At 43.9% G+C, this 27,067-nt stretch overlaps 1 protein-coding gene across 1 annotated transcript in view; it reads left to right on the top strand.

Annotated features, from left to right (window-relative positions):
• The first annotated feature begins 13,442 nt into the window (after window positions 1-13,442).
• UGGT2 (UDP-glucose glycoprotein glucosyltransferase 2) overlaps window positions 13,443-27,067 on the top strand; it is a 282,769-nt gene continuing 269,144 nt past the window's right edge. Inside the window, exons 1-2 of the mRNA XM_077807042.1 lie at window positions 13,443-13,594; window positions 15,686-15,768. Of these exons, the coding sequence (XP_077663168.1) occupies window positions 13,464-13,594; window positions 15,686-15,768 (214 nt within the window). The 5' untranslated portion in view covers window positions 13,443-13,463. The remainder of the gene's footprint in view (window positions 13,595-15,685; window positions 15,769-27,067) is intronic.

Genomic DNA, 27,067 nt, shown 5'->3' with positions numbered 1-27,067 from the left:
TGACAGAGATACCTGTCACATAAATATATGAGACACTCCTCAGCGAATTACATTAACCTCATTTTGTAATAACATTTGCATTTTCCCAAAAAAGTTTATCTGCATTATTATATTCTAAAGGTAGTGTGTTTCTGTAAGTCTAATTATCTGCAATATGTGGAAACATATTTGGTAATCATTCTCAATTATCTGCAATCACTTAAGTACACAGGTGCAAAGCTACAAATAGATGCATATTTGAATGCTACATCTCATGTTGATACAGGGCACTACACTGTTCTTTTATTTAAATGTGAACTTATGCCGTTTTTGTTTGTTTATGGTTGTGTTTAAAACAAGGAAATGCAAAATGCAAAAAATCCTGCAAATGCAATATTATGCACAGCTCAGGAATTTAAAAATTATAATTACCATAATGACAATGATTCTGCCAAATGTCATGTATATATTAAGGCAGACATTTTATAACTTATAGACTAATACATCATACTGCCATCTATATGTGTGAGGAGGATGAGCTATGTGAATCATAACTCAATTTCCTTACCTTTTGTGAGTTTAATTTTCATAATATTAACATATTTTTGCACTGGATAGTGTGTGTGTGTGTCTGTCTGTCTGTCTTTCCCAATTTGGATTGAACTTAAGAGACCTTCTTAATGGTTTAATAATAGAAGGAAATGTGAGACGGGAGGAATAAATCCATTTTCATTATATGCATAATAGCTTGTGGCTGCACTTTCTTGCTCTTTCATTCATGTGTAGCTGTTATTTTTTACATGGATTTTTAAAGCTGTCTCCACTGTGGATTATAATGAGCAGTGTGTAAAACATAAAAAAATAGAATTGTATATAACTAGATTAATTTGAAAGAATATAAAATATTAATATGTTATTTGCATTAATGAAAAATACTTATAAGTTGACCTTAATTATACTCGGTATATAAAGGCCCATTCATCCAATGATACTCCCTGCAATAAGTATTTTATTTCAAATTCAGGAAATGTGCCCAGCAATTTTTAGGAGGAAATATTTAACTCATAAAGGCCTTTCTTACTTAATCAGTTGCTAATAATATTACCAAAATTTGAATTTGATGGAAGACGGACTGAGTGAAAGCTGAGTAAAGCTGTTAGGTCAGATTTCAGTGGATCATATCTTTTCATATTTCACATGATGCAAAATGGTGTGGTTTGTTTTGTTACATGAGTTACACATAGTACATATGCAGATACAAGATAAACCAATATAACCAGTTTAAAACTGATATTATGGTGTCCGCACAAAAAATTTGCACTGGTTTAACTAAACCAATTTAGGTTAAGCCAGTGCAATTTCTGAGCCCTGGTCTACACTACGAGTTTAGGTCGAATTTAGCAGCATTAGATCGATTTAACCCTGCACCCGTCCACACAACGAAGCCATTTACTTCAACTTAAAAGGCTCTTAAAATCGATTTCTGTACTCCTTTCCCGACGAGGGAATTAGTGCTGAAATCGACCTTGCTGGGTCGAATTTGGGGTAGCGTGGTCGCAATTCGATGGTATTGGTCTCCGGGAGCTATCGCAGAGTGCTCCATTGTGACTGCTCTGGACAGCGCTCTCAACTCCGATGCACTGGCCAGGTAGACAGGAAAAGGCCCACAAACTTTTGAATCTCATTTCCTGTTTGGCCAGCATGGTAAGCTGCAGGTGAGTGCAGATCTCATCAGCAGAGGTGACCATCATGGAGTCCCAGAATCGCAAAAGAGCTCCAGCATGGACTGAAAGGTAGGTACGGGATCTGATCGCTGTACAGGGAGATGAATCCGTGCTATCAGAACTCCATTCCAAAAGACGAAATGCCCAAACATTTGAAAAAATCTCCAAGGGCATGAAGGACAGAGGCTATAACAGGGACCCACAGCAGTGCTGTGTGAAACTTAAGGAGGTCAGGCAATCCCACCAAAACACCAGAGAGGCAAATGACCGCTTGGGGTCAGAGCCCCAGACATGCTGCTTCTATGATGAGCTGCATGCCATTCTAGAGGGTGCAGCCACCACTACCCCACCCCCGTGCTTTGACTCCATCAATGGATTATCATGCAACAGGGATGCACATTTTGGTGATGAGAAAGATGAAGAGGAGGAGGTTGAAGATAGCGCACAGCAAGCAAGCGGAGAAACTGTTTTCCCCGAGAGCCAGGAACTGTTTCTCACCCTGGACCTGGAGCCAGTACCCCCCAAACCCACCCAAGGCAGGCTCCCGGACCCGCCAGGCAGAGAAGGGACCTCTGGTGAGTGTACCTTTGTAAATATAATACATGGTTTAAAAGCAAGCGTGTTTAATGATTAATTTGCTGCTGGTACAGCTACTGGAAAAGTCTGTTAACTTGTCTGGAGATGGAGCGGAAATCCTCCAGGGACATCTCCATAAAGCTCTCCTGGATGTACTCCCAAAGCCTTTGCAAAAGGTTTCTGGGGAGGGCAGCCTTATTCCATCCTCCATGGTAGGACACTTTACCACCACAGGCCAGTAGCACGTAGTCTGGAGTTATTGCATAACAAAGAACGGCAGCATATGGTCCCGGTGTATGCTGGCATTCAAGCAACATCCGTTCTTTATCTCTCTGTGTTATCCTCAGGAGAGTGATATCATTCATGGTCACCTGGTTGAAATAGGGTAATTTTATTAAGGGGACATTCAGAGGTGGCTGTTCCTGCTGGGCTGTTTGCCTGTGACTGAACAGAAATCTTCCCCACTGTTAGCCGTGCGGTGGGGGGAGGGGTGAAGTGATCATCCCAGAGAATTGTGTGTGTGTGTGGGGGGGGGGTTAGTTGGGTTTGTGCTGCACGTTAACCCGAAAACTGTAGCCCCTCCTTTTAAATGGCCAACCCATTTTAAATGGCCAACCCAACGGTTGTTTGGAAATGAGGGTGCTGCTGTTTGAAACCATTCCCACATGTTCTGAAGGTTAAAGAAGCCAAAAGACTGTGGCTTACCATGGCTGCCTGCAAGCCGAATTCTGTTGCCCGCTGGCCCTGCATGTGTGATCTCTCACACCAAACCAGCAGAGCCTCAATATAAAAGGCAAAATGCGACCTTGTACAGAATGCACATGTGCTATGTAATGTTAACAGGAAGGTTCACCCTGAAAGAGTCTACCCATTGTTCTCTAAAATGCGTCTCTTTAACTACTACTAACTACTACTTTCCCTTTTGTTTTACTCCCACAGCTGCAAATGTTTCAATGCTCACACTATCATCTCCTTCCCAGAGGCTAGCGAAGATTAGAAGGCGAAAAAAACGCACTTGCGATGAAATGTTCTCTGAGGTCATGCAGTCCTCCCACACTGAAAGACCCTAGCAGAATGCATGGAAGCAGACAATGTTAGAGTCCAGGAAAGCACAACATGAATGCGAGAACAGGTGGCGGGTTGAAGATAATAAGTGACGGGTTGAAGATGATAGGTGGCATCAGCTTGCTGACAGAAGGCAGGAGTCAATGCTTAGGCTATTAGAGGATCAAACTGATATGCTCTGGTGTATGGTTAAGGTGCAGGAAAGACAGCATGAGCACAGACCCCCGCTACAGCCCCTGTGTAACCAACCGCCCTCCTCCCAAATTTCCATAGGCTCCTCACCCAGACGCCCAAGAACGCGGTGGGGGAGCCTCCGGGCACCCAATCACTCCACTCCAGAGGACTGTCCAAGCAATAGAAAGCTGGCATTCAATAAGTTTTAAAGTGCAGTGTGGCCTTGTCCTTCCCTCCTTCCCCAGCCCCTCCCGGGCTACCTTCGCAGTTATCCCCCTATTTGTGTGATGAATTAATGAAGAATGCATGAATGTGAAGCAACAATGACTTTATTGCCTCTGCAAAAGGTGATTAAAGGTGGGAGGGGAGGGTGGTTAGCTTACAGGGAAGTAGAGTGAACAAAGGGGCAGGGGTTTTCATCAAGGAGAAACAAACAGAACTTTCACACCATAGCCTGGCCAGTCATGAAACTGGTTTTCAAAGCTTCTCTGATGCGCAGTGTGCCCTGCTGTGCTCTTCTAACTGCCCTGGTATCTGGCTGCGCATAATCAGCAGCCAGAAGACTTGCCTCAACCTCCCACCCTGCCATAACCCTCTCCCCCTCACTCTCACAGATATTGTGGAGTACACAACAAGCAGCAATAACAATGGGAATATTGGTTTCTCTGAGGTCTAGCCAAGTCAGTAAACTGCGCCAGCGTGCTTTTAAACGTCCACATGCACATTCTACCACCATTCTGCACTTGCTCAGCCTATAGTTGAACAGCTCCTGACTACTGTCCAGGCTGCCTGTGTGTGGCTTCATGAGCCATGGCATTAAGGGGTAGGCTGGGTCCCCAAGGATTACTATAGGCATTTCAACATCCCCAATGGTTATTTTCTGGTCTGGGAAGAAAGTCCCTTGCTGCAGCTGTTGAAACAGATCAGAGTTCCTGAAGATGCAAGCGTCATGTACCTTTCCCAGCATCCCACACTGATGTTGTTGAAACGTCCCTTGTGATCCACCAGTGCTTGCAGCACCATTGAAAAGTACCCCTTGCAGTTTATTTACTTGCTGCCTTGGTGCTCCAGTGCCAAGATAAGGATATGGGTCCTGTCTTTCGCCCCACCACAGTTAGGGAATCCCATTGCAGCAAAGCCATCCACTATGACCTGCACATTTCCCAGGGTCACTACCCTTGGTAGCAGCAGCTCAGTGATTGCATTGGCTACTTGGATCACAGCAGGCCCCACAGTAGATTTGCCCACTCCAAATTGATTCCCAACTGACCGGTAGCTCTCTGGGATTGCAAGCTTCCAGAGGGCTATCGCCACTCGCTTGTGAACTGTGGGGGCTGCTCTCATCTTGGTATTCGAGCGCTTCAGGGCAGGGGAAAGCAAGTCACAAAGTTCCATGAAAGTGCTCTTACACATACGAAAGTTTCACAGCCATTGGGACTCATCCCAGACTTGCAACACTATGCGGTCCCACCAGTCTGTGCTTGTTTCCCGGGCCCAGAATCGGTGTTCCACGGCATGAACCTTCCCCATTACCACCATGATGTCCACACTGCCGGGGTCCGTAGTTTGAGAGAAGTCTGTATCCATGTCCTCCTCACTGCGCTGCCATCGCCTACTCACCTGAGTTTGCAAGTTCTGGTTCTGCATATACTGATGGATAATATACGTGGTGTTTAGAACAGTCATAACTGCCACGGTGATCTGAGTGGGCTCCATGCTTGCCGTGGTATGGCGTCTGCAGAAGAGCAGAGTGGCAGCGGAAGCGGCGGGTGAATGACGATGCTGACAGCAATATGGCGCCTGCACAGAAAAAGGCGCAAAATGATTGTCAGCCGTTGCTGTCACGAGGGAGAAAGGGGTACGCTGGCAGCAGACAGTGCAGTATGACTGCTAGCTATCATCATCTCATGGGTGCTCATGGTGCTGCTGGCTGGGAGAGCAGCCTGAGGCAGAATGGCCCCCTCAAGGATTCAACTCACAACCCTGGGTTTAGCAGACCAATGCTCAAACCACTGAGCTATCCCTCTGCCAATATTCCAGGCAGGACTGAATCTCCATTAGACAAAACTTAAATGACCTGAGTCACTCCCATTTATGTCCAGGCGCCCCGACAGACCTCACATTTGGAGGCCACAAGGTCTGCTCAAGAGCATTTTTGTTCTAGCACAGTTGTCGCAGGATTGGACATCATCCCGCATTTGTGGCCACCAGAACAAATGTGCCACAGCATGCAAAGTCTTGAATTGTCCAAAGTGACCTGCCAAGGGGGTGTCATGATATATGCACAGCACCTCATCTTGGAGGAGCATTGAGGACGTGTAGGTGGCTGTTGACACGGAGGTGGTCATTGACCCACAAATAGTGATGTAAGGTAGTACTTGGGAGATCCTCCTTGGATGCGGTTATGAGTTTAAAAAAAATAATTTGGAAGGGCTGCTGGACATTTGCTAAGAAAGTCTAGGGCTACAGATCCATAAATGAAATGATGTGGTTTTAATATGCCTGATGATGATTATTCAGGGTTTTGCAGGTTCTATTAATATGCCCCTTTCCATGAACAGTCTTTCTGTTCTTGTTGCATGGGTGGTATGTGAGTGTGAAATTGAATCTTAAAAAGAATAGGGCCCAATATAACTTCCCCTGGTTCAGTGCCTTGGCAGATCATAGGTATTCTAGATTCTTATGATCTATTAAGGCTAGGATGGGGTGTTTGGCCCTCTCAATATAGTGTCACCTTGTCTCAAATCCAGCCTTGATAGCAAGTAACTCCTTATCTGCTATTTCGTAATTATGTTCGGCTGGAGTAATTTTTTGTGAAAAATACACACAGTGGGCCCCATTCTTCGGGATAGTACTACTAGATGGCGACATCAGAGGCATCAGCCTCAAGGATCATGGGTTAGTCAAGATCAAGGTGGACCATCACTGGGGCAGACATGAAAGCTATATTCACACATTCAAAGTCTTGGTGGGCCTCTGCAGGCCAGTGAAATCTTGCAGGTTTACAGAGGATGGCAGTTATTGGGGCTGTGACCTCTGAGATGTTTGGAATAAATCTTCTGTAAAAGTTGTCAAACCCCATGTCATTTTTGGATGCTCTGGGTTCTGTCCAATCCCAAATTGCTGATACTTTCTGAGAATTCATCCATAGTTCATCAGATGACAAGATGAACCCCAAACATTTGACAGATGATTGATCAGATATGCACTTTTCCAGTTTTGCGTACTACCTGTGCTGGTGCAATTATGTAAGAGCTTCAAGGGCATGATGGTTGTGGCTTGCTTGATCACTGGAGTAGATTAAAATATTGTCAAGCTATGCCACCACAAACTGATCTAGGATATCTCCAAATATGTCTTTGACAAGGTGGTGGAAAGTGGCGGTGGCACTGATGAGTCCAAAGGGCATTACCAAATATTCAAAGTGTGCATACCTAATTCTTAAGGCTGTCTTCCACTTATCCCCCATTCTGATTTGAACTAGGTTATATGCTCTTTTAAGGTCTGGTTTGGTTAACATCCAAGCCATATTCAGCCCAAGAGTGCTGGGATTAACAGTAAGGGATACCAATTACATATTGTTATTTGTTTGAGTGCCCTTAGAGCGTACACTTTTGTGTAAAAACAAGAACAACTACTAAGTGTACTGGGGAGCCTACAGGGAAGGTAAAGTAGTGGATAAAACCTTTATCTAGGTTTTCCTGAAGGTATTCCCTTAATGCTGCTAGCTCTGGTTCAGACATAGAATATATACACCCAAATGGAACTTTGGTTTCAAGATGACAGTCAATGGGTCAATTGTAAACACAATGCAGGAATAGTGAGTCTGAGTTCTGCTTTTTAAAGACATCCTGAAAGTCTAGGTACTTTGCAGAAACACATGGTTCATCATGTAGTGTTGGCATTTCTGGCCAATAGGGTGGTCACCATATGGGGAAACATCGGGGTTAATGGAGCGGAATCCTCAGTTTGGTTTCCAGCATTCCAAATTCTTGAATGAGAAGGTAAGACTCTTGCTACAGAAGCTTGATGGGAAGGAAATTGGAACCACAGAACATGGGGATCATGACGGATTAGCCAGGATGCCTCAAATATCATGGTGAAATGCAGCGAGAAAATAAGGTTAAAGCATAGGACTTCCCCGTGTTCCCCAATCATCACTTCCAGCAGTGCAGTCTCCTGTGTAACTAGGCTCAAAGCCAGTAGAGACCCTTCTCCTTTTTCTACCAGAACTGGGGTAACCTTAGGTGTACTGGAAGACCGGGGACTTGCTCCTGAGTAAAGCAAGGCCCATCATATGGGAAAGACCTGCCCAACCTGCGAGATCTGCAGTTGCAGGGAATCTGTGGAAGTGGAGATGGATGGAGATTCCTGGTTTAACAATCTTGAGGTTTCTCCCTGGTGGCACAGGGCTTAGGACCCCTACTGGTTGTGTGGGTAGTCTTTTCCCTGACATCAGGCTAGCAGGGGGTTTGACATGACGTATGAATACTGATGTCTTGCTCCTCCACAATAGAAGGAGAGGTTCTCCTATCTTCTGCACTCTCACTTGTCTGGGAATAATCAGGGCCATACTGTATCAGTCTGCATAGGCTTGCCGAAGGCTGAGCTTGCTCAGGACTGAAGGCTAAGCCTTGGTCTTGGCTAAGTCACTCTTGTATTCCAGTTGCCATTCATGCATCCATAAATGCTTCTAAACTGGTAGCGGGGAGGTTCACCTATTCCAACTCTTCTTTTAGTTCTTTGTAAAGACTGTAGCAAAACTGATGGAGGAGTATGGTATCCTAACACAGTGGTCTCCAAACTTTTTGGCTCACGCACCCCCAGGGTGAAGACCGGAAGACCTGCCGCAGACGCGTCGCTGACGGAAGAGGACCGGAAGACCTGCCACAGTTGGAAAAGACCGGAAGACCTGGCGCAGACGCGCAGCTGACGGAAGAAGACTGGAAGACCTGCTGCAGATGCGCTGCCAGAGGGGAACACCAGCCATGGACATGCTGAGCTACTGCCAAAGAAAAAAAACGGCGGAGTGCCATCCGGCGGCGCTCCTGCTGCACGCACCCCAGTTTGGAGACGACTGTCCTAACAGACAGGACAGTTGGGCCAAATATTTCCTATAGCACAGCACACACTCAAATACTGGATCACTGGTTCAGAACTACTCATTAATCCACAAACACAACTTTCTGCAGCCACTGAGTTCATGGATATCTTTATACTTCCATAACCTAGAGAGAATTTATTGACCTGACTCATTCATTTCTACAGTACCTTATAAAATCTAACAAGATAACAACTTGAGATGGAAAGGATGCAATCTATTAAAAATTTACGTTCAGGCAGAATTTTCATCAACCTAATAAATATAAACTATCAAAAGGTGACCATCATGTTTCATATATAAAAAGTAGTTGGTAGAGTAGAGTGCATCTGTCACCATGAACTGATACATATTACAATCCTACAGGATGCTACATTTCACTTATTTGACCTTGCACTAGAAACACTGATGATATTTAGAATAATACAAAATTAGAAGATCAAAGATAGTGTATTGAGGTTGAAAATACCACATGTAAGGAAATTATACATCCTGATAACGATTGATATAGCTTAAGTAATCATTCCAGGAATATTAAAAAGGGCAAAAATATAGACTATATATCAAGTATGAAATGAACTTATATAAATTAAATCTCACATGGAGAAAAGCTGATACCACTGAGATGACTGTACTGCCAATACTTATACTAGAAATCCTTACTTTAACCAAATTAATAATGTGGTGCAGTACAATAAATTTCGTGGGAGCAAGACCAAAAACTACACAAACCCAAAAATGTGTTTCCCAAAACACGAGAGGAAGGAAGGTTCCAGATTCCCTAATATAAATTTATAACATGAAAACCAAACAAAGATTTTATCTGTAAAACCCATACCCATCCTTCTTTCAAATTGCTCTTCATGTTGGATCATGTTAAAGAAGTTCTGTATTAAAATCACAAATGAGTTTGATTCCCCGTAGTTTAAATTCCAGGATATTACTAATTAAGAGGTCTCTTGGTTTTTGGTACTGTTTCTCTCCCTCTATGTGTGAAACTTGCAAGCTGCTAATTGTGTTAGTACATTTCTCAAAGCAATTCTTTGTAACAACAACTACTCACACTGGGAGAGACTCAAAGCAATATTCTGTAACAATAGAAACAGCACCCAGAGATTCCCTGCCCTTTTGTTGTATTCATCTTGCTTTGTTAACAATTGTGATTAAAATAGAGATAGAGGATGTATGTGGATGGATGCTTGGTGTGGTTAATAACTGAATGATCAGGGAGGTGCCAGCCTAAGAATCCAGTGTCCATTAGCTGAAGAAGGCATCAAGTGGAAATAATCAGAGGACACCCGGAGGGCAGACTGGAATCCACCCAACAGCCTCAAGAATGGGAGAACCAAAGAACAAGATAACATCTGGCAGCACGGAGCTGTCAGGAATGTGCTATCTGCTGATTGATTCAGCAACAGCATGATGAAGCAATTCCCATAGACTGGCATAGGAAGAAATTCCTATAAAAATGAACTCCAGAAAGTGAGAACTTTGGGGTCTGATTCCGCAAACCAACTTCCAGGAGCATCAGATGAGCATCCGACAAGGTCCTGCTCCCTCCTTGTGTCCAGGCCACCTGGCCAGTGGCTTGGCATGAGCAACTCTAAGGCTGCTAACTATGATAACAACCTTGCAGAACGTGTGTGTGTGTATGAATGAATGAATGTGTGAATAAATATGAGATTGAATGGAATGTTATAGCTATAACTAACTGTTTACTATGATTCTTTCTGTATTCACAATAAATGTGGTATTTTGCCTTTTCCCCTTTAATAAGATCCTGCTGGTTTTTATTTTATTGGTATAACATTCAAACCTATGTTGGCTGTGATACTTCTAAAGAACCAGCCAGCTAATGATGGATAGATTGGGGTGCCAGTTAGGAATAGCTGGCAGTTATTTTAATTTGTTTATAATAATTAAAAATACTAATGTTCCACCAATCTTTATACATTTGATTGTATCCCTCTCCTAGCATGTCATCTGCCTTCTTAGGCCCTGATTCTATAAAGACACATGTGCCTGGCTTTAAGCAGATGAGAAGTCCTATTGACCTGAATGGAATTACCAGATCTTCTAACTCCTCTGGTATTCTATAGTTTTTCAGGCTATAGTTTTTCAGACTCTTCTGTAGATCTGTCTACAGGGCAGGAAATAACCTTGAATACAATAAATAACTGTCTAATATGGCTGCCCATTCCCTTTTCTCTTGGGGCAGGGAAGCCAGTCAGAGCTGTTCAGTGGTCCCATATGTGGTCCTGGTCTGTAAGCAAATGGAGCAGAACTCCTGTCCCCTTCATAGCCAGGTTAAATAGAACTGGTGTGGGTGGGGGAGGTTTGCAGTGCAGATAATAAAACTGATTGTATTTCACGAGGATGATGGGTTTTTTTTAAAATTAGATTGGATTGGGGAGTGTATATTTTTAAATTATGAGACTGGATCTGAGATGGGCTTCTATTTCAAACAACATTTTTGTGAGATGGCAGAAATTGAAAGTATCTTTAAAAAAATTTTGAGGGGAAAGAATGTGGGGGTGTTTTAAAAATGAAAAAAGTGTGTGTTTTTTTTCTAAATGAAAGTTATGGTTGACAGTGGAGAACAGAATGTATTTTAAAATATAAATTGGGCTGTAGTATTTTTGGAATGAAACTGGTGTTGGAGAAAAGAAGAATTAAATATTTTCTTTGGCAGAGAGGGAAGAGTGGGAGAAGAGAATGAAATGCTGATGTTGACAGTACAAAGGGGGACAGAATGAAGTACTAGAGTCTCTTTGTCTCTTCCCACTCCATCCCCAACCACCATCTCTGTATTCTGGTACGGAGCTATTAAATATATCCAAAATGTAAATTTATGCAGATATATGCAAATCTATAATCCATTGGTTTTCATTCTGAGAATGTTGGGAAGTATGGACTACTTACAGCTAAGCATGCGCATAACTGTTCACAACATTGGGCCCTAGGTTGTAGGTAGTTTGGGGTATAGACTGCATCTTTGAATTTCTTTTTACAGACGCCTTCACAATGTTGTCTGATCTTGATTGTGGCCTCTGGTGCTACTGCAATATAAATATTAAATAATAGAGATGCCTCAGGACAGCTGAGACAGCAATACAAAACCTTTTCCCACCTGACAGTACTTAGGTTTTAGTACTCACATAGAAAACACTTATCAGATAACAAAAAAATAGGTATAGTTGAGTCCAGACAGACAATTTCAACTAATTTTTGAACACAGATGCACTATTGCCAACCCAAAGTGTTAAAAAAAATCATGAATTAGACCCCAGAAAATCACAAGATTGACTTGGAAACAAATACAATATTTTGGTTTCTTTCTATTTGCTTTCTGTTTTTTGAATCTGTCAGGATTTGTGTTTTCACAGTTTTCCCCACAATCATGATGGCCAGAAACTTTTTAAAAAAATAAAAGTGAGATTCTCACCTAATCAAATAACTCCAAATGTTGGGGCTTAAAAAACACACAAGACAATTTGCAAGTTGGCAAAACTGTCAGATTATGGGACCAATGAGCTCTGAAAACCCACACTAAAAATGTTGTGGCTGAAATAGATTTAAAAGGTGGTATGTCTGTGAGATATTAAATTGATGATTGCCATTATGTTCATGGCAATGTTGGCTGTCCACATACCTCTCAGCCTACCAAAGCCCAAATGTAGGACACAATGTGTGACCAAGACCCAAAATGAGGGACACAAAAATGTACGCTAGTTAAAAGGTTGTGGAATTCCTTTATTTCATGTCAAATCAGTAGCTTTTTCAGACCCTGGCCCTTCTGTGGACAGTACTGCCAGTATCAGGAATTCAAGAACTTGGAGTCAGACCCCCAGAATCATGAGACTGGCTTTAAAAATAATGCACTTTAATTTTTCCCTTTGTCTTTCTGAGCCTCTTAGGCATAATTTGCTTCACCTTTTTATACTTTGTCCACAACCATGAGGGCTAGAAACGTATTTTTTTAAAATGAGAGCTGAGATTCTCAGACTGTCTCTCAACAACTGAACCCTGCTTCCCCCCCGCCGAGTTTTGCAATAAGAAAAATCATGAAGAGTTGGCAACACTCTGAACCTCCTGTCTAAGAAGCGGGGACCCCTCTTCCCTTTTGCCACGTTTGGGAAGGGGAGAGCAGCCCCCAGACTGCAACCGCCTGGTACAAATAACTTTCCATCAACTCCGCCTAAACGATCCTTTGCAGCCGATGTAAATAACGGGTTCCCTCAGGTTCAGCGCACGCGTGGGATGGGGGTGGGTGGGCAGCATGCTGTCCCCCATTGGCGACAGACCATCTCGTGGGAGCGCCAGCCCTGCTGGTCGGGAGCATTCCCCTCCCGCCACGCCCCTTTCCCCTTGTGGCGAGGTGGGGGGGAGTTAACTGGCCCAACCGCCGATCCGTGGAGGAGGCAGCTCGCGCTGGCAGCTGCGAAGAACGAGCAAACGGTCCCCGCCTAACAGTCCATGCGGCGCCCGAGCCTGGCCCCGCCTCTCGCGCCAGCCCCCCTCCTAGCGCCGCCTACCGGCGCTGAGGAGCTGGCGCCTGTGTTCGCCACGCAGGTCATTAGGCTGGCTGCTCTGATTGGTCCTCTGGGTGGCCAATAGCGAGAGAGAGAGCGCATCTCCAGGCCAATGGGGGCAGGGTGCCGGGGCTCGCAGGCGGAGCTCGTTTATGAATCAACGGGGTCGGGGAGGAGAGGTGGGAGGGAGGTCGGTAAAAGCGCTGCGTTGGCGCGGCTTGTCCGTTCCGCCGCGTTACTCCCTTGCGTGGCGGGGTCCCGGCTGTGCCCTCGCGCCCCGCTTCCCCGGCAGCCCGTTCTCCGTCTGTCCCTATGGCTGCGGCGCTGCTGCTGCTACTGCTGTGCGCGTGGCCGCTCCCGTGCGGGGCCCCAGCCTCCCCCAAGGCCGTGACGGCCCGTCTGGCGGCGAAATGGCCGGCGACCTCCCTGCTGTTGGAGGCGAGGTGCGTGCGGGTAACACGCTCCCCCGCCGCGGGGCCCGGCCCCGGGGGCGGACGCGGCCTGTGGGGCATGGGGGATCCCTGGCTTCCGCGACGGGGACTCTCGCTCTCCGGTGCCGCTTCCCCCTCGAGCGGGAGGACGAGGCTCCCTATAACACGAGTTTTGTCTTGAGCGGGGCAAGTTTTTCTGGTTGTCCAGTAATTGTGGGTGATCTTTTTGAGACGCCTCAGCCTCTCAGTAGTAACCCCCAATTTAGTAGTTACTGCTGGGAAGAGAAAAGAGGGAATTGCCACCATACTAGATCAGCCCTATGCTCTGTATCAAAAAGAGGATACTCGACTGAATATGCCGTTATAGGTGGCTGTTTGAGGAAGAAAAGGAGGACTTGTGGCACCTTAGAGACTAACAAATTTATTTGAGCATAAGCTTTCGTGAGCTATAGCTCACTTCATTGGATGCATTCAGGGGAAAATACAGTGGGCGATTTTATAGACACAGAGAACATGAAACAATGGGTGTTACCATATAGACTGTAACAAGAGTGACTCAGTCTGTATGGTAACACTCATTGTTTCATGTTCTCTGTGTCTATAAAATCTCCCCACTATATTTTCCCCTGAATGCATCCAATGAAGTGAGCTGTAGCTCACGAAAGCTTATGCTCAGATAAACTTGTTAGTCTCTAAGGTGCCACAAGTCCTCCCTTTTCTTTTTACGGATACAAACTAACATGGTTGCTACTCTGAAACCTGCATGAGGAACATGCATCATGAGATTATTTGCCTCCTTTTCTCATCTAACCCCCTGGAAAAAGCATCTCCTAATCCCTAATAGTTAATGATTGATTTAAGGCTTGAAACGTGGCTGTGGTCTCTTAATTGAGAGGTATCTGCCCTAATACTTCTCACTGGCATAGCAGTTCGCATCTTTAAGGGACATAAATGTTGGCTATTTACATAGCGCTATAGTTGCATGAATTAACAAACTATATAATTTTTAAGGTATAGTATATAAAAGTTGTTATATTTTCCCCTGGTCACATGTTTTGCAGGTCAAACTGAGGAGCAACAACCAGCTAATTTACATAATGCTGAAAAACACCATCTTCCTAGTAAAATAACTTTCCCCTCCCAAATGCAGCAAAGGCATATCAAGGAGTGAGCAGAGGGTGGATAAATGTGTATAGTTTTAATATTAATAAAACAAAACCAGCACACTTAAAGTGATACTGTTAGCTTGAAATCGCCTCAGTTTCAGTTTAACTTAAAAAAGTTAAATTTAGTTTCCAATACCATATATGCCCTTAGTGCCTCTATCACTAAATGTGGATTTACAATCGTACTTTGCCATTTTTATAACTTTTATCTCTCCTCTTAGTGTGTGAAAGAGACTCATAAAAAAGGGAAACTGATTAATTGACTGCTTTGTACATTTACAACTCTTCATCTAGAAACATTGGAAACAAAGTAGTAATAATAATAGGTAAATTTTCAGTTGATGTCCTTTTAACAATAAAGTGTGATTAGAAAGAGTGACCTGAGTTAAATTGAGAGGACTTCAGTTCTTTGCAATAAAACTAATAACTGTCCTCCATTATTGTGGTGGTAACAAACTATCCATCTTTAAGGCTCTGTGTGGATTGGAGACCACCCGTGGATCTCCAGCTAGGTTATTGTCACTGATACAGTTTGTAATTATTTAAAAATTCTCAATTGATTAAATGTGCATTTTCATTTTTGCAAAGCAAATATGTATAAAAAATGTATATTTTGTATGTTGACATGTATGTGAAACAAATAAAATTGACTAGTACCTTTTACAGGAATAGATCCAACTTATTTAATTTTACTCTGCAGATCTGATTGCTGAGCTTGAGTCACACTGAAAGCATTTGATTCTGACTTTTACTTTAACTGAAAAAGATACAACTAGGTCAGCGTTCATTATTTTACCATAAAAGGTTGCAAGACTATAGTTTAATAGCACTCCTATATTGCTATATAGTTTAAAAGTAGCATCGTGTAGATTATACTGTGCTGTACACTTGAACAAAATCATATATGGACAAATTAATGTTATTTATTTTTAAACAGTGAATTTATTGCAGAAGAAGATAATGAGAAGTTTTGGCAGTTTTTGGACACTGTACGAGAATTAACAATTTATAAGCAAAGAGGTAAGTATTTAAAAAGCATGTTTTAATCAAACACCTTGTACTAAATATAATTGTAATCTTCTTATTAACACATTAATTTTCGTTATGCAAAGACTTACTCTTCAGCTGCTCCTTGGTAGAGGCTCTTCTGCCACACTGACATCTTATTTTGTGCAGCAGCATCCCCTTTACATGACTGCTTAAAGCTCGTTTTGGCTTCAAATATAGCTGCCCCAGTACACAATGCTGCTAGAGACAATGTCTGACATTGCTGAGCCTGTCTGATATATGGTATGATGTGACCTTGAGATCATTGAGAATGCACAGCATATTTTCCCTTCTCCTTTTGGGAAGGTTTCTACCCTGTGTGATGGCTCTGAAATGGAGCTTATTTAGGGAATTCAAGAGGGACAGGAGTGCAAGAAGTGAGTCTTACTAAGAAGGATTTCTGCTTACCAGATGCCTGTGGTGAAGGTAATTGTTGCATGTGAATATTTACTCTAGAAATACTTATTTCTGTGGGAAAAAAATTGTTCCACTCATAACTCTTGTTGAATGTATTCTTGGACCATCAGATGACTCTGGTGAACCTAATACCCTGAAGTACTCTATAATAAAATAATTAGACTCACATGGTCACAAAACACAATGATTATCGTGTATATAAATACTGCAGTGTTGATTAAAATAGCAAAATTAAAAGAAAAATACTAGTTATACATAATATGGAAAGAAACAAAGAGCAGATTTACAGGTGTCAAGGTTCCTCCCCCACTCTGAACTCTAGGGTACAGATGTGGGGACCTGCATGAAAAACCTCCTAAGCTTATCTTTACCAGCTTAGGTCAAAACTTCCCCAAGGTACAAAATATTCCACCCTTTGTCCTTGGATTGGCCGCTACCACCACCAAACTAATACTGGTTACTGGGGAAGAGCTGTTTGGACGCGTCTTTCCCCCCAAAATACTTCCCCAAACCTTGCACCCCACTTCCTGGACAAGGTTTGGTAAAAAGCCTCACCAATTTGCCTAGGTGACTACAGACCCAGACCCTTGGATCTTAAGAGCAATGAACAATCCTCCCAATACTTGCACCCCCCCTTTCCTGGGAAATGTTGGATAAAAAGCCTCACCAATTTGCATAGGTGACCACAGACCCAAACCCTTGGATCTGAGAACAATGAAAAAGCATTCAGTTTTCTTACAAGAAGACTTTTAATAAAAATAGAAGTAAATAGAAATAAAGAAATCCCCCCTGTAAAATCAGGATGGTAGATATCTTACAGGGTAATTAGATTCAAAAACATAGAGAACCCCTCTAGGCAAAACCTTAAGTTACAAAAAAGACACACAGACAGAAATAGTTATTCTATTCAGCACAATTCTTTTCTCAGCCATTTAAAGAAATCATAATCTAACACATACCTGGCTAGATTACTTACTAAAAGTTCTAAGACTCCATTCCTGGTCTATCTCCGGCAGAAACCAGCATATAGACAGACACACAGACCCTTTGTTTCTCTCCCTCCTCCCAGCTTTTGAAAGTATCTTGTCTCCTCATTGGTCATTTTGGTCAGGTGCCAGTGAGGTTACCTTTAGCTTCTTAACCCTTTACAGGTGAGAGGAGCTTTCCCTGGCCAGGAGGGATTTCAAAGGGGTTTACCCTTCCCTTTATATTTATGACAACAGGATTGAAGCCCCATTAATTAATAATCATAGGTGACTCACAATGTAGACATCTATTGAGAATAAATCTGAATCCAGGTTTAGCTATATTTATCACCTAAGTTTTATATAGAGAACAGTCGTATGATTGAGGATGTAGAGACTCCCACAAGAGGACAAGCTATCCCTGGACCTACTTCTGGCAATAAGACATTTATTAAGAACAGGAGGGTAATAGAAAAGCTTGGTGTATGAGACTATTTTAATTACTTGAATTCAGCATATTGATTATTTGGTTCTTAGCATCCAGGAGTTCATGGGTTTGAGAGTTAAAGAAAATGTATGGTGGAAAATAAAAATATTCTAGGGCCCAGTTCTCCTCTCTCAAAGTTGGTAGAAAAATTCCCACTGACTTAAAGGATACAGGATCAGTTCACTACTGAGCAGAAATCGTCATCCTAAACTTCACCATAATTAAACAGCAACAGGCAGCAGCCAATGTGACTTCATATGGGCTACTCAAAGAGAGGAGGAGAGAGAGGGAGGGAGGGAGAGGGGTATAATAGAGGAAGGGGACGAAAACAAACTTTTACACAGCCCGTAAGTGCTGCTGAGTTAGTATTATCCAAAGTACCTAATTTTTTTAAGTGGAATGAGTACTAAAATGAATAGTAATATAAGTGGGGGAGAGCAAATTCTAGTGGAAAAAGTCAGTCTGTAAGCTAATGACAAAGATCAAATAAATGATAAGTATGGGTGAAATACTTAGATTGAAGTCAGCATTCTAAAAGTAAAATAAGTTAGATAATTAGGAAATAAAAATGCTCTTATTAGTGTACTTTTAATATTAAAAACAGGTAAGGAAATGCAAAGTTGGGAGCTGGAAAACTGGAAGTATATAAATTATGGTGGGTGGATTTGTGTCCCAGCCCATTGGCAATTACTTATGAAGAGTGTTGAACTAGGCAAGGTACTACAGGATTGGAAAAAACACAAACATGGAAGCTTTATTTTTAAAAGATAAAAAGACCTAATAGTCTTCTGGTAAGTCTAATTTTAAAACTTGGTAAGATGATAGAACCGGTACTGAGAGAGAAATCGTGAGAGTAATGGAATCAATAGCAGTGAGGAATTTGGGCAGAAATTAAAAATCATGTCTGAGAAACTTTCATTTTTGTATGTAATCAGTTACAAAGTTAGTGGATAAAAAGGGATTTAGGCAGAGCAATCTGTATGAAATTTGTTGAAACATTTGACATACATTGTCACCCACTTGTATTTAATAAATGTTCAAAATGGCTGGGGCTTGAGCAGGGATCCCAGTTTTCTGTGATTTTAAAAAAAGAACAATTCTCTTGGGAAAAAAACAATTAAAAATCTGTTTTTACACATTAAAAATGAAATATTGAACTTTAGTTTCCCTAGCCAAAATATGTAGAGGAGTCAGTTTAACACAATGTTCTTGATATATTTGCCATTTTTAATCAGGTTCAAAGCCTACCAGTGCCATCAGTCATGATAAAATTAATAGAATTGCACTCCAGCTTTGAAGCAGGACCACTGTCCGCAGCAATGGAGGAGTAAGGGTTGCAATACCATACCATGCTACCTTTACTTCTGCGCTGCTGCTGGCGGCGGTGCTACCTTCAGCACTGGGTGCCCAGCCAGCAGCTGCCACTCTCCGTGCTGCTGCCACCACTAGCTTCTCAGCACCCCCTAGAATGCATTCTGTGGCCCCCAGTTTGAGAATCTCTGGAATAAGTGACACTGGTACTTTATGTAAAATTTAGTAAATAGTTAATGTTTTTATTTTTTCACAAAATGTAAAAGCTAAAAGATTCTCTGCAAAAATGCAAATTCCATGTTCTTCCACTGCAAACATTTCTAGGCTCCTTGGACAGGAAGGATATCACATGCATGGAAAACTGGTCAAAGGACAATAAACAAAAGGCTCTAATAAAATGCAGTGTATTAAGTCAGAGGGAAATATCCTGGCAGCGCAGGCAGATATGTTGCATATCACATCTGGTGCATCTTTACACCTTCATTCAATGGTCTGGAGGAGGGGTAAATAATATGTTAAATCTGGCACTTTGTATAATGCAGATTTGGGCTGTATATAGAATTGTCATATTACAGGACATAAACATATATTAAAACAATTAGATATGGAAGATTGAAAGGGTTAAAACTTGCTACATTTAACACCTAAACAAATATTTTTAAATCTCTCTGAAAGTTAGCGTGGGAGTACACGTTATGGGTATGTAGCTAGTCCCCCCGTTACATGGCAGCATTTGCTTTTTATCCCAACTAGTTTTCATCACCCATTCAGTCTTAAACTTTGCCACTTAAATGTTAAAATTAACATATAGCAATATAAAAACTAATGGTCTCAGTTTCTCTGAAATAAATTTGCAACATATGTCAACAGATAAATTGCATCCAAAATTATGCACTATCGTGTTAGGTGACTGGTTACATTTTAAAGTTAAGCAGGTGCTTAAGTGCTTTTCTGGATTGCGGCTCTGTTCACTACTAAACAATACATACACTTGTCACGCATGTCAACCTTCTGTAAGGCAGAATATTATGCTCCTGCAATTTAATACAACCAATATGCAAAAAAGAGCACCACAAAACCCAAGTATTCCAATTGTTATTTCTAGTGAGCGAGAGAATTGATGAAATATCAAGCTTATGAAACGTCAAGCACACTAGTTTGGGAATCCCTGCTGTAAATGGCAGATTTGGGTCAGTGGTGGAAACAGAGAGGAGAGACTTTTGTGAAGAGTTGTCTGATACTTTGTTAGTTGGCAAAGTCAGGTTTCTTAATCTTCCAGGCACATTGCAAAAGCCCTCAGATCTTTTTAGGCCATTTGGGCAGAGGTGTATTGAGGATGAGGGTTGAAGATGTGATATATTAAAACCAAAGACAAAGAAACTGTATTTCAAGAGATGCACTTACTGCCGTGCTGATTTATTGCTTTAGATGCACGTTTGTGCTGTGTGGCCTCTCTCTCTCACTCTTGCTCCATAATCAGCACCTTTATCAGGTCCAGAAAGGAGCATCAGAATTTCTTTCAAGCTATGCTGTTTCAGGAAGCATTACCAGCTAAACTTTCCAGCACTGAAGTGCACGGGAGCATAGGCGGAAACTTCCTCAGTTTCTGGGGCATGCTCGACCCCCTGCTCTGCCCCAGACTCTGCCCTAACTCCACCCTTTCTCCCAAGCCCCCACTCCTCCCCGCAGTGACTCTTCCACACCACTGAACAGCTACCACTGACAGGCAGGAGGTGCTGATAGGTGGGGCCCACCGGTGGGTGTTGAGCACCCACTATTTTTTTCCCCGTGGGTGCTCCGCCCCAGAGAGTCAGCATCTATATCTATATCTGTATCTATATCTGGGAGGGCAGACCCAGCTGCAACCCCTGATTGGGTTAAAAAAAAGCACTCATCAGTGTCCCAGTGCAGATATCAGTCTTCTTTTCTGTAGCCAAACTGTAGGGACCAGTCATAGTGATTCTGCATACATTGGATCCTCCTGAGCATAAACATGTGGTGTGACAGGGCACACTCACCTCTTGTGAGTGCCTCCTATTGACTGGGTGCAACCCTGCACTCTCCCTCAACTCTAGGCACCCCCTGTCAGCTGACAACCTGACAACCAAGTCACACGGTCAATATGCATGAGTGAAACCCTTCTGAGGTACTCAAGTCCAAAACAAACATAAGCACAAGTCTTCCTGTTCTCTGGCTCAAGTGGGATTCAGCCCCTCCTTCTGGAGAATGCCTTCTCTCTTCAGCTCCTCTTGTGCCCCTTTAAATCTAGCCCCTTTCTTGGGATTCTAGTAAAGAGTCTTGTTCCTCTTTGGGTCTTAGGCCACTTCCCCACTGGCTGGTGGAGGGACCAAGGCCTACCCACTACTCCAGGTCCCAACCCAGGGGCCCTGTAAACAGCCCCTGGAATGTGTCCTGCTCTACCCTATTTAAATATTGGCACAACATTAGCTTCTTAGAGTAGTATCCCCTTAGCCGTTGATCGGAAACTTTGGTAGCAGTCTGTCCCACCCGCACATGCGCTGCTCCTAACCTGCCACGAGATTTGCCAGCATGCACAGGCATTCCCTCTTCAAGCATTCCCTCTTCTCAACAGCTCCTGGCTGGAGATTGTTAACACTCTTTAGTTTTGTAAATTTGATCTTCCCTTGAATCCTTTTCCTTTGTTACCTTATTTGTTTTTTGAAGAAGAAGAAAAAAGAAGAAAAGGTTTGCCTACCGCCAGCTCTGGCTCTCCAGGCTTCAAAAAGTGCTTCATTTGCAAGGAACCTATCCCATTGACTGACGGACACTCACTGCTTGGGAGAAAAGCACAATCCACAAGAGTGTGGTTGGTGCCAGCAACTGAAACCCAGATCCAGGAAAGAGAGAGTTAAGGCTCAAACTCCTGCTCATGGAGTTAGCCCTTCATGCCCCAGAATTCCAACAAGAACTCTCACTGCAACTTTCTACTTCGAAGGCAGATGATCCCCAGGAGATGAACCACTCACTCAAGACCACTAATAAAGAGTCTGTGAGTCCCTATAACGAGTCCTGATCGAGCTTGAAACAATCTCCAGCTCTATCAGTGCTGAAGGCACTGAAGCTGCCTAATGCTGGTACCCAGGACATGCGTGGTACCAAGTCGACAGAGTAAGTCGGTCTGCCTAAAGACCCGATGGGTATGGGCAAAGAAGTACTGATACCTCAGAGGCATGAAAGCCATGGAAGATCCACCCCGGGCAAGGGTACACTGGCATGGACATTGGCACTGGCACTGACCCTGGTGCACGTGACACCAGCAGACCATATGGCTAGGTTTGCATCTCCGACTCCATCGTTACAAGCTTCTCAGCACCGACAAACACCATTGGTATCAATACCATCCACACCGCCTAATTTCTGGTGTGTGACAGATTTCTTGGTGTCCTGCACACAGGACTCACCCCTGTACCAAGTTCTTCCAGAGCACTGGACTTGCTGACAGACATCTCCTTGCCGTTCACCACCTTTCTTATCATCGGAGTTGGAAAGTGAGCGACAGGACTTGGGTTCCCACTGGTCTTACCTGCCATATGGAGCCTTATTTCACTATGGGCACCAGTTGTATCATCCACCTGACCCTCAGCCTCCATGGTTTGGCCAACTGTGGTACCTGCCATGGATTCGCTACCCTCAGTGGCTGTACTAGGACTCTTGGCAGACTCAGAGGCAGCAGGCCTCCCAGGCCCCAGTATGACATACCAACAGGCAAGGCAGTATCCTCCTTCAGCTGCAGCTTTGAAGGCTTCAGACCCCCCTGAGCAGCTGGGGAAGGAAGTTGGGGCAGAGGAGGAAGACACTCCTCAAGTTCATTTCTGGTCATCCTCAGAAAAGTGATGGTGCCTCCTCCGCCATCCATGGCTGATGGTTTTAAATCATTCCAGGTCCTATCTCATAGGGTGGCAGAAGCCTTGCAAATACAGTTGCAGGAAGTGACTGAGCCTCACTACAAATTGGTGGACATTTTTCACTCTTCTATCTCTGCCATTGTGGCCCTCCCAGTTAATGAGGCACTCTTGGACCCCACCAAAGTCATATGGCAGGTTCCCTGTATCCGTCCTGCCAACATGCAAGTGGGAGGACAAAATGTATTATGTGCTGGAAAAGGATATAGAATTTCTCTTTTTCCCACTCGCCTCCAAATTCCATCATTGTGAATGCAGTTAATTCTAAGGACCGCCAACAGCAGTTTAAATCCACCACATGTGACAGAGATGGGGAACGTCTGGACCTGTTTGGCAGAAAGGCATATTCATCAGCCACCCTCCAGTTCTGTGCAGAAAATTACCAGGCCTTGCTGGCAAAATAGGACGACCAGAACTCTATGAAATTAGTTCCTTTATTGAATAACTTCCGGACGCCCATAAAGATCAACTTAAGGCTATAATCAGTGAGGGTCAGTTGGTGGCTAAAACATCCCTCCAGTCTGCATTAGATTAGCTTCACCTGGAGCTGAAGCTAGCAAGAGATGTCAAGAGTAACAAGAAGGGTTTCTTCAGGTATGTTGGCAACAAGAAGAAAGCCAAGGAAAGTGTGGGCCCCTTACTGAATGAGGGAGGCAACCTAGTGACAGAGGATGTGGAAAAAGCTAATGTACTCAATGCTTTTTTTGCTTCTGTTTTCACTAACAAGGTCAGCTCCCAGACTGCTGCGCTGGGCATCACAAAATGGGGAAGAGATGGCCAGCCCTCTGTGGAGATAGAGGTGGTTAGGGACTATTTAGAAAAGCTGTACGTGCACAAGTCCATGGGGCCGGACGAGTTGCATCCGAGAGTGCTGAAGGAATTGGCGGCTGTGATTGCAAAGCCATTGGCCATTATCTTTGAAAACTCGTGGCGAACCGGGGAAGTCCCAGAAGATTGGAAAAAGGCTAATGTAGTGCCAATCTTTAAAAAAGGGAAGAAGGAGGATCCTGGGAACTACAGGCTGGTCAGCCTCACCTCAGTCCCTGGAAAAATCATGGAGCAGGTCCTCAAAGAATCAATCCTGAAGCACTTGCATGAGAGGAAAGTGATCAGGAACAGCCAGCATGGATTCACCAAGGGAAGGTATTGCCTGACTAATCTAATCGCCTTTCATGATGAGATTACTGGTTCTGTGGATGAAGGGAAAGCAGTGGATGTATTGTTTCTTGACTTTAGCAAAGCTTTTGACACGGTCTCCCACAATATTCTTGTCAGCAAGTTAAGGAAGTATGGGCTGGATGAATGCACTATAAGGTGGGTAGAAAGCTGGCTAGATTGTCGGGCTCAATGGGTAGTGATCAATGGCTCCATGTCTAGTTGGCAGCCGGTATCAAGTGGAGTGCCCCAACGGTCGGTCCTGGGGCTGGTTTTGTTCAATATCTTCATAAATGATCTGGAGGATGGTGTGGATTGCACTCTCAGCAAATTTGCGGATGACACTAAACTGGGAGGAGTGGTAGATACGCTGGAGGGGAGGGATAGGATACAGAAGGACCTAGACAAATTGGAGGATGGGGCCAAAAGAAATCTGATGAGGTTCAATAAGGATAAGTGCAGGGTCCTGCACTTAGGATGGAAGAATCCAATGCACCGCTACAGACTAGGGACCGAATGGCTAGGCAGCAGTTCTGCAGAAAAGGACCTAGGGGTGACAGTGGACGAGAAGCTGGATATGAGTCAGCAGTGTGCCCTTGTTGCCAAGAAGGCCAATGGCATTTTGGGATGTATAAGTAGGGGCATAGCGCGCAGATCGAGGGACGTGATCGTTCCTCTCTATTCGACATTGGTGAGGCCTGATCTGGAGTACTGTGTCCAGTTTTGGGCCCCACACTACAAGAAGGATGTGGATAAATTGGAGAGAGTCCAGCGAAGGGCAACAAAAATGATTAGGGGTCTAGAACACATGACTTATGAGGAGAGGCTGAGGGAGCTGGGATTGTTTAGCCTGCAGAAGAGAAGAATGAGGGGGGATTTGATAGCTGCTTTCAACTACCTGAAAGGTGGTTCCAAAGAGGATGGCTCTAGACTGTTCTCAATGGTAGCAGATGACAGAACGAGGAGTAATGGTCTCAAGTTGCAGTGGGGGAGGTTTAGATTGGATATTAGGAAAAACTTTTTCACTAAGAGGGTGGTGAAACACTGGAATGCGTTACCTAGGGAGGTGGTAGAATCTCCTTCCTTAGAGGTTTTTAAGGTCAGGCTTGACAAAGCCCTGGCTGGGATGATTTAACTGAGAATTGGTCCTGCTTCGAGCAGGGGGTTGGACTAGATGACCTTCAGGGGTCCCTTCCAACCCTGATATTCTATGATTCTATGATGTGGCCAGTATGGTGGCACGCTCGATTTCCTTGGCCGTATAAGATGGGCTTTGTGGCTGCATTTGTCCGGCTTCCTTAAAGAGGACCTTCCTTTTGAGGGGATGAATTTATTTGCTGAAAAGACTTCAACATCTCTTCACATGTTGAAGGATTTGAGGGTGATTCTTTTGATCCCTAGGGATATATATGCTGGCCTACAAGAAGAAGTATAGCCCTCAGCCACTGGTTAAGCCCTGATCATCACAATATATGTCTCAGTATTCGTCACAAAGAGCTTACGAGCCACAGAGGAAGAAACCGAGGTTCCCCAACAGTGGGAATGTCAGCCGACTTCATCTCAGGCCTTTACCTTGAAGCGCCAGTTTTGACAGGTTGGTTGAGGCATCTGTAGAACACTCTCCTTGCCACGTCATGCTGGAAGACCTTACCCGTCCTTTTGAAGACTGTGTTACTTCATTCCGCAGTACCTGGGAACAGATAATCTCCGACATTGGGCACTGGAGATTATCCAGAATGGATATGCCATCCATTTCTCCTCCCTCCCTCCTCCCAACCACCCTTCTCACAAGAGTCTACTACGTCAAGAGGTAAACCATCTACTCAGCATAGGAGCTATAGAACCTGTGCCCATACATAGAATCATAGAATATCAGAGTTGGAAGGGACCTCTGGAGGTCATCTAGTCCAACCCCCTGCCCAGAGCAGGACCAATCCCAACTAAATCATCCGAGCCAGGGCTTTGTCAAGCCTGACCTTAAAAACTTCTAAGGAAGGGGATTCCACCACCTCCCTAGGTAACGCATTCCAGTGTTTCACCACCCTCCTAGTAAAAAAGTTTTTTTTCTAATATCCAACCTAAATCTCCCCCACTGCAACTTGAGACCATTACTCCTTGTCCTGTCCTCTTCTACCACTGAGAATAGTCTAGAACCATCCTCTTTGGAACCACCTCTCAGGTAGTTGAAAGCAGCTATGAAATCCCCCCTCATTCTTCTCTTCTGCAGACTAAACAATCCCAGTTCCCTCAGCCTCTCCTCATAAGTCATGTGTTCCAGACCCCTAATAATTTTTGTTGCCCTTCGCTGGACTCTCTCCAATTTTTCCGCATCGTTCTTGTAGTGTGGGGACCAAAACTGGACACAGTACTCCAGATGAGGCCTCACCAATGTCGAATAGAGGGGAACGATCACATCCCTCGATCTGCTGGCGATGCCCCTACATACACATCCCAAAATACCATTGGCCTTCTTGGCAACAAGGGCACATTGTTGACTCATATCCAGCTTCTTGTCCACTGTAACCCCTAGGTCCTTTTCTGCAGAACTGCTGCCGAGCCATTCGGTCCCTAGTCTGTAGTGGTGCATGGGATTCTTCTGTCCTAAGTGCAGGACTCTGCACTTGTCCTTGTTGAACCTCATCAGATTCCTTTTGGCCCAATCCTCCAATTTGTCTAGGTCCCTCTGTATCCTATCCCTACCCTCCAGCGTATCTACCACTCCTCCCAGTTTAGTGTCATCCGCAAACTTGCTGAGGGTGCAATCCACACCATCCTCCAGATCATTAATGAACATATTGAACAAAACCGGCCCCAGGACCGACCGTTGGGGCACTCCGCTAGATACCGGCTGCCAACTAGACATGGAGCCATTGATCACTACCCATTGAGCCCGACAATCTAGCCAACTTTCTACCCACCTTGTAGTGCATCCATCCAGCCCATACTTCTTTAACTTGCTGACAAGAATACTGTGGGACACCATGTCAAAAGCTTTGCTAAGGTCGAAGAATAAC

The sequence above is a fragment of the Eretmochelys imbricata genome, chromosome 1, assembly GCF_965152235.1.
Source record: "Eretmochelys imbricata isolate rEreImb1 chromosome 1, rEreImb1.hap1, whole genome shotgun sequence".
NCBI lineage: Eukaryota > Metazoa > Chordata > Testudines > Cheloniidae > Eretmochelys > Eretmochelys imbricata.
Note: the sequence above shows the minus strand (reverse complement) of the source record. Positions and strands in the feature narration are given on the sequence as shown.